The sequence below is a fragment of the Prionailurus bengalensis genome, chromosome A2 (genome assembly GCF_016509475.1).
Source record: "Prionailurus bengalensis isolate Pbe53 chromosome A2, Fcat_Pben_1.1_paternal_pri, whole genome shotgun sequence".
NCBI classification, from domain to species: Eukaryota; Metazoa; Chordata; class Mammalia; order Carnivora; family Felidae; genus Prionailurus; species Prionailurus bengalensis.
The window spans coordinates 83,515,973-83,531,476 of NC_057348.1; the positions used below are offsets into that span (position 1 = coordinate 83,515,973).

General features: G+C 45.1%; 1 protein-coding gene across 1 annotated transcript; it reads right to left on the minus strand.

The window, feature by feature from the left end:
- Positions 1-661: 661 nt before the first annotated feature.
- LOC122487814 lies at positions 662-15,167 on the minus strand. Its single transcript, XM_043588695.1, is given in 6 exon segments — positions 662-705; positions 5,960-6,195; positions 6,595-6,836; positions 9,983-11,476; positions 11,479-13,204; positions 13,206-15,167. Coding segments are annotated over 4 exon segments (5,211 nt in total). The 3' UTR covers positions 662-705; positions 5,960-6,195; positions 6,595-6,807.
- Between the last annotated feature and the right edge of the window lie 337 nt (positions 15,168-15,504).

Consider the following 15,504-nt stretch of genomic DNA (forward strand, 5'->3'; position numbering starts at 1 on the left):
CATCCTGCATAACTGAAACTTTGTACATTTTGACCTACATCTCCACATTTCCCCTACCCCCAGTCTACTAAAAAAGTTGAGCTCATATAAGCAGAGAATAAGTGGTAGTTATAAGACTATACTTACATATTGTAAGTATGCTTTAAAAATACTTCTCAACCCTATATCTCCAATGAGGAAGCATCTACCACCCCAATATTGTGACACCTAGTGCCTTATGCAAAGCATTTCTATTGCTCTTATCAACTGTGTTGTAAAGATGAGCTTCGTATCCACTGGCCTCTAAAAGCAAACCAACTGGGGAACCTGGGTGTTTCAGTTGGTTAATAGGTTGACTTTTTATTTCAGCTCAGGTCAAGATCTCAGGGTTGTGAGATAGAGAGCCCCACATCAGGCTCCGGGCTGGGCTTGGAGCCTGCTTGGGATTCTCTCTCACTCCTGGTGCCTCTGTCCCTCCCCCCACCTTTGCCCCTGCTTCCACTCACTTTCTCTCTCTTTCTCTAAAAATAAAAAAAAGCAGGGGTGGGGGGGGCGGTGCCTGGGTGACTCAGTCCATTAAGTAGAGCACTCTTGATTTCAACTCAGGTCATGGTCTCATGGTTCGTGAGTTCAAGCCCAGTGTCAGGCTTTGTGCTGACAGCACTGAGCATACTTGGGATCTCTCTCTCCTTCTCTTTCTGCCCCTCTTCTGTTTGCGCACTCTTTCTGTCAAACAAACAAAAACAAACGAACAATTAAAATGAAATAAAAGCAAACCAAGCAACAAAATAACTTTAAAACTTTAAGAGTAAGGTCAGTGTTTAATTCTTCTTCATAACTCTAACAGCTCCCAGAACTTAAAAAGTGCTGACAGAAAGTATTAAATATTCACTTAATAAACAAAATAATTCTTTCTGATAAAATTAGTAATTTTTACTGATTTGTGGTAGATGCAGCTTTGATATTTAGGATCTTGTAAAGCATCAATGAAGAGTCCATTGACTTGGTCAGTGTGGTGTTACGGCTGAATCAGAAACATATGTTAAAAGGGAATGAGCTTCCCAAGTGGGTAAAATAATCTTGAATTAATGTATGTAATAAAGCAGGCATGACAGAACTTGTGAACCCTCTAAAATACCATTAGAGCTCTTAGTGTAATCTCATTTTTGTACTTAGTAGCATCATTGTGTAACTTGGCCTGAAAGAATTTAATTTTAGAATGTCTAAATCACACTTATGGGGAAAATTTTAGAAGAATCTACATTGCGAACTAAGCTTTTCTTCTGTCCTCTAAATTGATATAGGGAAGCATTTATTTTTGTTTCCAGAAAGTAAAAGTGGTCAGAAGGGCAAATTATCCATAATTAATGAACTGAACAACATAAAGGATTTTACAATTTCCTTTTATTTAAAGAAAAGCTATAAAGAAGAAATACTTCTATAAATGACATGTTTAATGGACAAGAATTTTTAAAAAAATGTCTCATCTGCATGAAGAAGCATGATTATTTCCAATTGGGATAAAACGTAGAAATATAATTGTTCCTTCCTTGTAATGATGCCAAATACACACTAGTTTTGAATAAATTTTTTTTGGTTAATTAATTGAAATGATCAAGGCATTCTGACATTACTTTGCAGTCTTTGTTAGCTGATGTTCAAACTTTGATCCACCTACCATTTTAGTAGATTGGAAGTAGAAACCAGGTTTTGACTTACAAATTAATTTCATGTCAGCATTACTACATTATTTTAATCCTGAATAAATATATTTCATTAACTAAAAGGCAGAGCCCCTTAAGGAAAATAATGATAATTGCCAATATGTATTTACATAAATACAAAGTTCCTCAGTGTTATTTTATAAGTGTCAGAGCGAGATTCAATCTCAGGTCTCGGATGCTAACTTCCTAGGCCTATGCATTCTATGATACTGCTTATGCCAATAAAATTGGGGTTTTTTGTGCCCCTACAGCTCTTTTTATGTGCTCCTTTGCCTTCATTCTGCTTCCTTCCAAATAATCATCCTTGATGTACAGACAACTAGTGATATCCATCCAACTCTGCAGATGCTGGCTTCAAATGTTACTCATTCTCTGCCCCATTCTTTCACTTTCTTTTGTTCTTGGCAATGTGACAATGAGTCCAGTGGACATTCTGGTAAGCTGGCCACTATTACAAGGCTAATAATCCATGTCCAAATTGATTCAGATCAATAGACCATGCTTATATTAAGATAATTAGTGGCAGTGTGGTAGGCTTTTTTGACCACCACTGGCTTTACACACACACACACACACACACACACACACACACACACACACACACAATGTATGAAGGTATTCCTTTTCAGAACTGATGAGTAAATGAATTCCCTTTGAATTGTTAGAATTTCCTCATTCTCACTCTTAGTCATAATTATCTTTACTTTGTCATCTTCATCTTGCATTCTTTAACTGGCCAAACTACTTTACAGGAAATGTGTCATAAACTAAAATATACTTCTATTTAGCAAAAGTGGAAAAACAGACTATTAACTATTGAGAACAGATGAAAATGTACATATTAGGGTTACTTACAGCATCATTGCCAACATTGGAACAAAATCTGAAATTCTGATTTCTGCTATATCTGGGTGGTGCTAATTTGACCACGTTTTTAAAAATTAGCCATGGTAATAATGTTTGAACATTGAAGGACAACTGGGTTATGTTTTCAAAATATATCTTTCAAACTTTTTTTATCATTTAAAACATAAAGCAAAATAAACAAAGCTCAAATAACAACAATGACCAAAAAAAAGCCCTATGCCTTGATTAATGATTTTTGAAATTATGTTTTAGTTATATAATAATTCAATGTAAAATAAGTCTCACATTTTTAACATCAGAACAATCCTTTCCCTATGGAGTTCATTTATACCTGAGATTCATGTGGTAGTCCTTGGCATTCCACAAAGAAATTAATGCCAGCAGATATTAGTTTGTCTAGACTTCTATTCCAAAAGGCAAACTATTTCCCCAGTTTTAGGACACATAAATGGCTAAGAGGATGATACCATGTATAAAGGAATGGGTTCCAGACATAAAATACCTATAGCTATAAAGGGAGAAACAGATGGTGTACATCAGAATTCTCCCAATAATAAGGAATGTACTATTTTATGTGGATCCCTAAAACCTGGTCTTAAAATCCTTAACAAGCTGAACACACTTGCTCATGGCTCCTCGATCATTAGACTGTAAAACAATGAAGCCTCCTTGATAAGGTAAAAGTGAGTTATTAAGCTACGTCGGTACCTTCTGACAAAATCCTGAGTTGAGTTTTAAGTTAGATGTGTAAATGAAAGTTGATAAAAATATAATAAAGAGCCCCAAACTAGAAATAGTCCTCAGCATTTCTTTCTTGCCTCCAGGACTCTTTGGCTTCCCCTCCTGCTTTCCCTTATTGCTTCTGTCTCTCCTCCATCTGCTCCATCTGTTAAGGTCCACTTAACAGTGTCGTGTTTGTTGGTTTAAGAAAAACCATGCCAAACAAAAGGCTTCCAATAAGTGATTTTCTGCTAAAATGCAAGGTAATTTGTAGAGCCATCAAAGTCCAAATGTTTTTTAACTCTTGTATCTGTGTGCGTACATATGTTCTTGGGCAATATATCCTGCAAGAAAAAATTATGTGGCATGTCAAGGAGTCAATGGTGCCTTTTATAAAATTGTTAAGAAAACATTTTAAAAAAGAGATTGGAAGACAGGTTAACTACTTAATAACTAACTTATTTTTTAGGTCCACTTTAATCATGCTCTCTTTGCTCACAATTAGTGTCACAGAAGTAAATAAGCTACCGTGAGAACACTTTGATCTCAATTACTGTTTGGGTAGAAAAATAAGTTGTTCTTTACACCACCTGAACTGATTTTCTGAATTACTATGTGAGGAGTATTTTTTTTTCAAGCAATGTAATTGCCTTGTTTTCATTTAGGGAGGAAGACAGAAGAATGTATTCCTAAAAATGAAGATATACATATTATTACCAGGAGTAGAAACTTTGTATAATGGAGATAATATTGACCTAGGAATCAGAACTTCTGAGCTCTAATCCTTACTCTGTAACTACCAAAGTTACTTTCCCTTTGGCAAATGTCAGTTCTCTGGGTCTCACTTTCCTAAACTGTAAAAAAGAGCTTTGGACTTAGTCTTCAAATTACTGTCAAATTCTAAAGTTATTTTTATCTATCTTAATTCAGTTAAATGCGTTTCCTCAAGTATGCTTCCATTACCTCTTAGGAGTTTTTGTTTTTGTTTTTCCTTGAAATTCTCAGAGATTACAGACTTTAACTTAGGGACAAAGGATGATAAACTTGTTTTAGGTAAATGTAGAATAGAATTCAGAAACTCCATTACAAATCATCAACTCTAATATCATTAAATTTTCAGCCTCCTTGCTCATTATAAATTTAAATGTCTTGAAAATCCATGTATTAATTAAGTGAGAGATAATTTACTAAATGTACAAGCAATGAGCAGATTCCTGTGTCAGCCCCATATGCAATTTGATAGTAGATTCAAGGAATTTTAGAGCAGACAGGAATTTTATTACTCTTTATTTTCACAAATATTTAAAAGGAAGTAAAGACAGCGAATGACTTCTGCGTGTTCTTTTACAACACTATTGGGGTAAAGTTTACATATAATAAACTAATTTATAGAGTATAATTTTGTGTTTTCACATAGGTATACACCAGTGAATGCGTCACTAAATCAGCATATTTGTGATATTCTTCACTCCCAAAAGCTTCTCTGCCTTTCTGTAATCCCTCCCTACCCTCCTTCTTCATCCCCTGGCAACCATTGACCTGCTTTCTGCTTCCATATATTAGTTTGCATTTTCTATAATTCTTTACAAATAAAATGATACACTATGCAATGCCCTCTACCCCCTTTTTTTTTTGGTCTGGCTTCATTCATTCAGCATATTTAAAAAAATTTCTTTTAATGTTTTTCTTTATTTTTCAAAAAGAGCAAGAGAGAGTGCAAACGGGGGAGGGACAGAGAGAGAGGGAGACACAGAATCTGAAGCAGGCTCCAGGCTCTGAGCTGTCAGCACAGAGCCCTATGTGGGGCTCCAACTCACCAACTGCAAGATCATGACCTGAGCTGAAGTGGGACACTCAACCGACTGAGCCACTTAGGTGCCCCATAGCGTATTCTTTTTTTTAAAGATGCATCCATGTTATTACTATTGGGAGATAATCCTCCATGGGTCTCCCATGTTTTCTACATGTCTTGTGAGCAGAGTCACCAACTGCTTTTGTTCTGGATTATCTTTGCAGGGATATTTGAATAGAGGAGAGACTTGGAAGATAGCGAGTCTCCCTCCAGAGCAAAGGGCAGGTTTGTGTATTGTCCAGTATGATAAAGATATTGCCTTCCTACAGGGTAAGGTTAAGCAGGCTTATTGCCTAGTATAAAATACTTGAGTCCCTGAGCTTGAGGTAGGTCATTGTTCTGTAACATACTGTATTGCATCCACCATCTTCACATTGTCCTGCTTGAATCGGCGCTAAGGGAACCGTGCTACTCTGCTATTGCTAATGTTGTGCATAAGAAAGTCCTTTGTCTCTGACCCGGGAGACTCTAGCTTGTTAGCTGGCAAATGCAGTAAAATATCAGATCCTTTAGAGTTCTTTCCAGTTAGTTCATTATTTTTTATTAGTGACTTAATGCATTTTATGGCTATACCTCAATTTGTTAACCCATTTATCAGTTAATGGATATTTGGGCTCTTTCTAGTTTTTGGCAATTACAAGGAAAAAAGCTGTTATGAACATTTATGTACAAGTATTTATGGAAACTATACTTTCTCTTTAGTACATACATAGTAGTAGAATGGCTGGCACACATAGAGGTATATGGTTAACTTTTAAAGAAACTGCCACATGGTTTTACAAATTGGTTGTATCAACCAACATTTCTACCAACATACCTTCATAGGCTGGGCTCCTCTGCTGGGTAGGCTGTGGACGGCTCCACGGTTGGTGGTACAGCGGGCTGTGTTCCAAGGCTGCCCAGGGTCACTGTTCAGGCTCCCAGGTTATGTGGGACCAGAGACCGTGCTCAACAGTTGGGCAAGAGGGCGGGCCTGGCTTTGCTCTGCAACTGCCCCGGTTCTCTGGCCAGACTTCCGGGATGGGTAGGATTAGAGGATCCAAATCTGCTTCGCTGCCAAGGGGCAGCAGTAAAACGAGTTGCTACGGCCCTGACTAGAGACCTGAATTAGGCATAACTCTGCCAACCAAGCTCCCTGGCGAAAAGGGATGACCAGCAGAGACACCTGCTGGGATCTCTGCCCAGGCACAGCTGTAAGTACGCTCTGGGTTCTGGCCGCTGTAAACCCCACCCCCACCATCGTCAGCTCCCGCCCATTCCCTCAGTGATTCCGTCCCAGGCGAGACCCAGTGGGCCCCTGGGAAGCGTCCTGCAGCGCTGGGGAAACAGGATGTCCACCTCTGGTTCTCTTTAACCCCTTGTGACGAGGTAGGTCCAGAGCAGCCTTGAGGCAGAGCTGCGCCCCGGTTTGGGGGAGGGACGACGGGGCCAGAGTGGAGCCACTTCTCTTACCCTTATAATACGGTCTGTCTTGGTGTCTGCTGTGCAGGGGGGTGCTTCAGTCTTACCCCTGGGTTCTGGGATTTTTCTCAGTGGTGTCTTGTCTGTGGATGGATGCTGATCGATCTTGTGACTGGGAGTGAAGTCAGGATGATGTTACCTCCTCAGAGGATGGGGACTGGCCCAGCTGGAACACTGGTGGCAAGCTCCTAACATTCCAGAGAGCTACGTTGGTGGTGGTGGACCTTTGTAGGCTGAAAAGAAGCAAACTATTGATACACACAACTTAGGCGAATTTCAAAACCTTTGTTAAGTGAAGGTGGTAAAACATTATATTCTGTATGGTCCCATTTATATGAAATTCTGGAAAAGGCAATGTTTATGATAGAGAGCAGATCAGTACTGCTTGGGTCTGGGAATTGAGGAAGGGAATTCATTTCAAAGAGGCCCGAGGCAACTTTCTGAGGTAGTGTAAATGTTTTGTCATGTATCATGATCATGCTTACAAAACTGCACACAGTTACCTAAACTTAGTAATCTGTACACTTAAAATGTGGGATGAAGTTTTATTATATGTAATATACACTTTAGTAAATTTGCAGTGAGAGACAGAGAGAGAGAGAGAGAGAGAGAGAGAGAGAGAGACACCATTGGGAAGATTAAGGCTTGAACTGGATTGGACCATGAGGTATATCCAACTCTTGATAATTAAGTCCTTATAAAGTACTGAAAAGTCTATCTGACAGACAAAAAGGAATTTATAGGGGCACCTGGGTGGCTCAATCCGTTGAGCATAGTATTTTAGCTCAGGTCATCATCTCAGGGTTTGTGAGTTCATGAGTTCAAGCAGCACTGGGCTCCCTGCTGTCAGCATGAGAGCCCACTTTGAATCCTTGTTCCGCATCTCTCTGCCCCTCCTGGGCTCACACTGTCTCTCTCTCTCTCTCTCTCAAAAAATGAAAGCATAAAAAAATGAATTTATAGTAAGCTACTTGTAAGGCTAGCCAAGGCAGACAAAAAAGATGCACTTCTCCACCCATTTGGTTTGACCAGAGAAAAACAGCCAAAAAGAACAATAAAGCTTCTGCTGAACAAAGTCCTCTGATTAGCAGGATCCACTTGGCATCTAGAAAATTTAGCTGCTTGAGAATCTCCTAATGTAACGCCCAAAGTTCGAGAGACCCCAAAAACGAACCACCAGAGTCCAGAGCCAAAGCCAAGCGGCAAGGGTCGTTTATTGCAGGTTCGAACCCGGTCCTCCACGCACTCGTTGCCGGTGACGCTAAGAGGCCCCGAGTGAGGTTTTTACAGCCCTTTTATAGACAGGTACAGACAAGTTATGGGGAAAGCAGGGATTTTTCACAGTTACAGAGCTGCAATTGGTTGATATTTAAATTTGAACACTTGGCAGAATTGGATTGGTTCTCGCCTTTAGATCATACCACAACTAGGGGTACAGGTATCTTAATGATTGGTCAGGAATACGCAGGTGCGCCAAGCAATTGTACAGAAGCGGAACAAGCTGGTTAAGTTTCAGTTTGCCTAGGCCTCCCATTCCCCCCCTTTCTCAAGTACCTGAGGAACCAATCTTGGGTCCTACAGTATTACCTAATCAAGCTCGCTTTCCATGTCTAGGGGCTGATGGACCATGTCTATGGCCTAAGGACCATAATCTGAATGGTGTTTAGTCTGTCCCTGATAAAGTCCATTATTTTGTTGATCATAATAGGGCCAAGGGTAAAAAGGAGGAGGAGGCATAGTAGGGGGCCCAAAAGGGGAAGAAGGTAGGGGAGAAACCCGTGGAGTCCTGACCACAGTGGGTTTTCGGCTAGTTCTTTTCGTCGGTGTGCGAGGTCCTCTTGGAGCTGTTTGATTTTGGTCCGAACTATTCCTGATTTATTGGCATAAAAGCAACATTTTTCTTGTAGGGCTAAGCAGATGCCGCCTTGTTCTGCAGTTAGCAGATCCAACCCTCTTCTATTCTGTAACACCACTTCTGCTAGGGAATCTAGCTGATCTTGCAGATCCTGGATTGTCCCTGACAAGGCTTCGACATCGTCAATTAGTTGACGAGAGAGTCGCAGATAGGAGTGTATGGAGACTCCTAATCCTGCTGTCCTGGTAGTTAATGCCCCTGTAATTCCTAGGCCTACCAGGAGGGGGATAACAGCCACAGCTCGTTTGGATCTGCCAGCTACAAAGTCCAGACTAGGGATGGGCATGGGGGTTTTTCCTGCGACTAAGTCGATATCTGGTAGCAGAGTGGCCAGGATGCATACTCCAGTCCAAATGTGGGGAAGATAGGTGTAGGCTAGGTTATTTCCGCAGACGAAAACGGTGGTGTTGGTACTACATAAGGAGGAGTTGATAGTGATGTACTGGTGGCATTGGGCAAGAGATATGATCCCTACATCTATGCTGTTATTCTGGGAGGTAAGGTTATTTATAAAGCAAGAGGCATTGAACGGGCTAATGAATTGAACGGGGAAGGGGTCAGGTAGGGAAGAGGGAAAGCAGTCATTGGTTATGCGGATATCAACTTCAGTGGGGATGGCGATGGGTCGGGGAGTTTGCTGGGGTAGGCAAAGCCAACAATCTTGGGCTAGAGTCGGGTTAGAGATGTTTAAGAGTGAGAAAGTGGTTTCTAGGATAGACATTGTCTGAGGGTCTAACTCGTAAGGGCTGTGCCTAGGGAGAACTAGGGGGTGGTAATTAAGCTGTGGATACATATGTTCTGTGAGGTCCTTAAGCCTCGTTTGCGTTTCAATCTGTCTAACAGCGTCTTGGGGTCCTCCACCGTCAGACACATGTATGGGGGCTCGGGGGTTCCAGCAGATGGCAGCTCCAATTGAGCCAGAGCAGCCAGCTTGAAGTTGCATATTGTTATCACTGGCTATTGCTGCCCTGTTACTTTGTAGGATGGCCGTAAAGTAGGTGGTGGAGTTATCTGGCCCTATACATTGTTGATAGGAGTCATAACAAGAGCTGTGCATCGACTCTTGGAAAGTGGAGCAAGGGCATTTTGTCATAGGGGCCAGGGGTTTGGGTTTGTTAACACATAACCACTGCTGTTGTTGGAGTCCGGTGATGTCATAGGTCTGGGTTAAGAAAGCGGTTGTGGTCCCACAGTCTTGGGTTTGAGTGTAGCTTCGCTGTAGACCCCCTCTTCCTACAGAGCCGGCTACTATTCTTTTACTATGTGGCAAGTCAATGGTGCTAACTACTCCACCTCTGCAATCACAGGCCCTTCCATACAGAGCTTGTAACAATCTCTGTCAACGGGGGCATTTAGTCCTCCCTCCAGGAGTGTGAGGTTGAGGGCTAGTAGGACAAGGGTCACTATCTGGAACATGTCTGGGGGAGGCACGGCGCAAGGTTAGTTTGAGGGGGTTTTTCTTACTCCGGTCTACAGTCCAAGTAGTATTTCTATCAATGTGTCCCACGAGGTCAGACAGCGGGTCGACAGGCTTAATGTGGGTGTGGTGAATCCAGGTAGGGAGGTTATCTACCTTGATGGCGGTGGGAGTTGTCAGGATGATTTGGTAAGGTCCCTTCCATCTGGGTTCAAGGTTCTCCTGCCAGTGTCGCTTGATGAGGATCCAGTCTCCTGGACGATACTGATGGGGAGTGGGTGGGGGCCGCGTCTCATACAGTTCTCTTAGTTTAGGCCACACGGCCTCATGAACTCTCTGTAGAGCCCTGAGAGAAGACAAGAGGCTGTTATCTTGGTCTAATTGAATGAGGTTTGACTTAAGATTAGGTATGATAGGTGGGGGTTTGCCAAACATGATTTCATAGGGTGTAAGGCCCAACTTGTACGGGGAGTTGCGAGCCCTGTACAGAGCGTAGGGGAGTAATTCTACCCAATTAGCACCAGTCTCCATGGTCAATTTAGTAAGGGTCTCTTTTAATGTTCTATTCATTCTTTCTACTTGTCCTGAGCTTTGGGGCCGGTAGGCACAATGTAATTTCCAATCTGCCCCACGTACGGAAGCCAATCCCTGACTTACCTTAGAGACAAATGCAGGCCCATTGTCTGACCCTATCACTACTGGAAAACCATACCTGGGCAGGATTTCTTCTAGGATCTTTTTGGCTACAATCTGCGCCATTTCCTTCTTGGTTGGAAAGGCTTCGGTCCATCCTGAAAAGGTGTCTACGAACACTAGTAAGTATTTATAGCCGTATTTGCCAGGCTTTACCTCGGTGAAGTCCACTTCCCAGTGGGCTCCCTGTAGGGTTCCTCTTTTACGGTGGCCTTGGACTGTGACGTGTGGGTGCGCATTCTGGAGTCGACATGCAGAACAGGCTGTCACAACTCTTTGTGTCTGGTCAGAGATGTTTCTTAACACTAGTTTGGATTGTCTGATGAGATCTTGAAGCCTTTGGGGCCCCAAGTGGGTAGAGTGGTGTATTTTTGTCAGGATTGCGTGGCCCAATTTTTCGGGAAGGATAAGGCGGTCTCTGGAGTCCCGCCACCATCCATCTGTAACTCGGGTCATTGGGAGCCTGTATAGCCAGATAAGATCATCTTCTGAGTATTCAGGCTGTGGGGGTAAATCTCGGGGCCCTGGGTCTGGTAGCTGCGCAGGTAATACTGGGATGGGTTTTTGTGCTACCTGGCATGCAGTTTGGTCAGCTAGGTTATTTCCTGGAGAGATTGGATCAGTTATTTTTTGGTGACCCGGGCAATGTACTATGGCCAGTTTCTTAGGGGCCCAAATAGCGACCAATAGGGCCAGAATTTCCTCTCTATTTTTGATATCTTTGCCTTCAGCAGTGAGTAGTCCCCTCTCACGGTATATTGCCCCATGTATATGGGCTGTGGCAAAGGCATACCGGCTGTCTGTATATACAGTCACTTTGTGGTCCTGCCCCATTTTTAATGCTTTTTCAAGGCAATCAGTTCTGCCCTTTGGGCAGAAGTCCCTGGGGGCAGAGCCTCTGCCCATATTATTTCAGTCTCAGATATCACTGCTGCCCCTGCATACCTCTGTCCTTGATGGACGAAGCTGCTTCCGTCAGTGAACCAGGTGACCTCAGCATCCGGTAAAGGCCGGTCCTGTAGATCTTCCCTTATTCCATGGATCTGAGCTAGGATGTCGGCGCAGTCATGGAGCGGGGAGTCCAGGTCAGGATCAGGTAGCAGCGAGGCCGGGTTTAGAGTTCGGGGAGGGGTGTATGTGATCCGCAAGGGATCTAACAGGAGTCCCTGATAGTGGACCATCCGGGCATTGCTCATCCACCTATCGGGGGGCTGCTTGAGCACTCCTTCGATGGCGTGGGGTGTGGTGACATGTAACTCTTGGCCTAGGGACAGCTTATCGGCGTCTTTAACCATTAGGGCTGTAGCCACTATTATCCAGAGACAAGGGGGCCATCCTGCGGCTACAGGGTCCAGTTTTTTTGAGAGGTAGGCCACTGGTCTGGGCCATGGACCTAGATGCTGGGTTAGCACTGCCTTGGCTATGCCTTTATGTTCATCCACATATAAGTGGAAAGGCTTAGAGATATCGGGCAGTCCTAGAGCTGGGGCTGATAGGAGGGCTCTCTTTATCTGTTGAAATGCCTGCTCAGCTTCCGCAGACCATTCAAATGATGGTTGGTTTTTAGAGACTGCGTAAAGGGGTTTGGCCATTTCAGCAAAACCTGGGATCCATAACCGGCAGAATCCCACAGACCCCAGGAATTCTCTCACCTGTCGAGGCGTGGTGGGTCGCGGAATGCGGAGGACAGTCTCTTTCCGGGCATCAGTAAGCCATCTTTGTCCTTTGTTTAGCAGGTACCCCAGATATATTACCTCAGGTTTGCAGATTTGGGCCTTCTTAGCGGATGCGCGGTACCCTAGGTTCCCCAGTGTCTGTAGGAGGTTTTTCATCCCCACGAGACAGGCTTCTCAGGTCTCAGCTGCAATAAGGAGGTCATCTACATATTGTAGGAGAGACACATTTGGGTTTAATTTCCAGTACTTACTTAAATCTTCGTGGAGGGCTTCATCAAATAGGGTGGGGGAATTTTTAAATCCTTGTGGAAGTCGGGTCCAGGTGAGTTGTCCATTTATGCCTCTTTCCGGGTCCGCCCATTCGAATGCAAAGATGTCTTGGCTCTTGGGGGCCAAAGGCAGGCTGAAAAAGGCATCTTTTAAATCAAGGACAGTGTACCATTGTTTGTCTGGGCTGAGGGTACTGAGAAGAGTATAAGGGTTGGGCACGGTAGGGTGAATGTCCATAACCCGTTTGTTGACCTCTCTTAGGTCTTGCACTGGCCGGTAATCTCCGCTGTTAGGTTTGCACACAGGCAACAAAGGGGTATTCCAGGCCGAATGGCATGGTCAAAGGATTCCGACATCGAGGAGACGGCAGATGTGTGGGGTGATGCCCAGCCTGGCCTCTGCTGACATGGGGTATTGCTTGACCCTCACGGGGTCGGCCCCTGGCTTGACTTCTATGAATAGAGCCGGGCGATGTTTTGCTAGCCCCATTCCCCCGGTTTCTGCCCAGGCTTTGGGACACCAGTGGAGCCAGTAGCCAATATCCTTTTGTGGGAGGGGTGGAGTTTGGTGAAGCCGATATTCATTTTCCAGTTGTATGGTGAGGACCGAGATAGGAACTCGGTCCTGGGAGTAGTAACTGGGAGTCAGTTACTTTAGGCCCTCCGGGCTGAAAGTGAATTTGAGCTCCCATTTTCGTGAGGAGATCTCTTCCCAGCAAGGGGCAGGGAGTATCCGGAATAACCAAAAAGGAATGGGTTACCCTTCCTGTCCCTAGATCCACGGTTCATTGGGTGGTCCAAGGATATTTTTTAGTTCCTGTAGCTCCCTGGACCCAGGAGGACTTACCAGAGATTTTTCCATGAGGGCTAGTGAGTACTGAATGCTGTGCTCCTGTGTCCACAAGGAATTGCACAGGAGTCCCCTCCACTTGTAGGATTACCCTGGGCTCGGGGAGGGGGCCCGAACCCCGTCTTCCCTATTCTGAGTCCTGGGTAAATAGGATGGGGGCCACTTTGGTTTGCCACGGCTCTGATCCCGAGCGCAGTTGTTTCTTTTTGGGACAGTCACGAATCCAATGTCCTTTTTCTTTACAGTAGGCGCGTTGGTCTTTGTCTAGGGGGCGCCTGGGGGGGCGAGTTTTCTGTTCTCCTGTGGGCCCTTGATCTTTCTGAACTATGGCGGCTAAGACTTTAGTCATTTCCCTGGTGGCTTTGAGCTGTTTATCCTCTGGAGCGTCCCGATTATTATATACCCGCTGAGCAATGTGGAGTAGGTCCTGGATCTGTTTTCCTTCTAGATCCTCTAATTTGAGGAGTTTCTTTTTGATGTCAGAGGCAGCCTGGTTTACAAAAGACATCACAACTGCGGCCTGATTTTCGGGGGCCTCGGGGTCCATGGGGGTGTACTGCCTAAAGGCTTCCATTAATCTTTCTAAAAAGGTGGCAGGGCTCTCTGTTTTACCTTGTATTACCGAGTATACCTTGGCCAAATCAGTGGGCTTGCGTGCTGCAGCCCGGAGACCCGCCATTAGAGTCTGGCGATAAATGAGCAGTCATCCCCTACCTTCTGCTGCGTTGTAGTCCCAATCAGGCCGAGTCAGGGGAAATGCTGCATTAATGAGGTCAGGGTTAACAGTGGGTCGACCATCTTCCCCCGGAACCAGCTTCCGCGCTTCAAGTTGAATCCTCTCCCTTTCTTCCGTGGTGAACAGGATTCGCAAAAGCTGTTGGCAGTCATCCCAGGTAGGCTGGTGGGTGAACATTATGCCCTCTAGGAGGGCTATGAGATCTTTAGGGTTATCAGAAAACTGAGCATTTTGGGTTTTCCAATTATAAAGGTCGCTGGTAGAGAAGGGCCAATACTGGAGTCGGGGGTTGCCCGTTTCATCGGGGGGTCCTATTTCCCGCAGGGGTAGGGCCACAGTGGAGTCGGGGAGGCGAGAGCTTGGCTCACGCTGGGTGCGCCCACGAGTTCCGCCGGCTGGCCCTTCGCAGTTGGTTGCATTTTCAGTAGGGCTCGGCGCGGCTGCTGCCCCTTGCCTCCCTGGTCCCGGCGCAGCGGCCGCTTCCTGTCCTCCTGGTTCCCCTTGGGGGGCAACCAGCGGGGCGACTGGTGGGGCGGCCGCTGCCGGTAGGGCCTGGGGTGCGAGGGGAGGGGGATGATAGGGTGGAGGGTCTAGGGATAGTAGGTCCTGACTGTCGGGCAATATGGGACATAGGGGCGCCGAGGGGGTCCGCGGCTTGGTTGGGTCCATGGAGTGGGCCGCGAGAATCTTACAGGACCCTGAGGAGAAGAAGGGGGACATCCAGGGTGGAGGGTTTTCAACAAGATCCTGCCAGATGAGGATATAGGGAACCTGGTCTGGGTGGCCTTCCTTTCCTGGCAGAAGGGTTCTGGCCTTGACCTTAGCAATTATAGGCAAACAAAAAGTGCCCTTGGTAGGCCAGCCCACCCCGAAAGTGGGCCACTCAGACCGGCAGAAAGTGATAAGTCTCGACCGGCGGATGTCCAGGCTTAGGTTATGGCCTCTAGTCTGGACATCCGTGAAATTAGCCAGAAGAAGGTAGAGAGGTGTACTCTGGTTCTGTCCCATAGTCTTTATAGGAAGAAATAGATGGGTTAAGTTAATGTTCCGGGAGTGAGCCGGATATACCTGCAGAGGAGAGGAGACACGTTAAATCGCAAGCGCGGTGGCAAACAGAAAGTGCCCTGGTGAAGAGACCAGATACGGAACGGGTGTCTGTAACCCGAACAAAAAGTTCCGATGGGCCAAAATGGTGCCCCAGACGGGTTCCAGAGGACGTCTCCTACTGGTCTGGACTGACTGCCCTATAGCACGTCCGCCAGGGCTGTGTCAGTCACGGATACAGATCCCGCACGGGAGAGCCAGAAATGAACAGACAAACAGAAACGGACAGAGCCGGCTCACT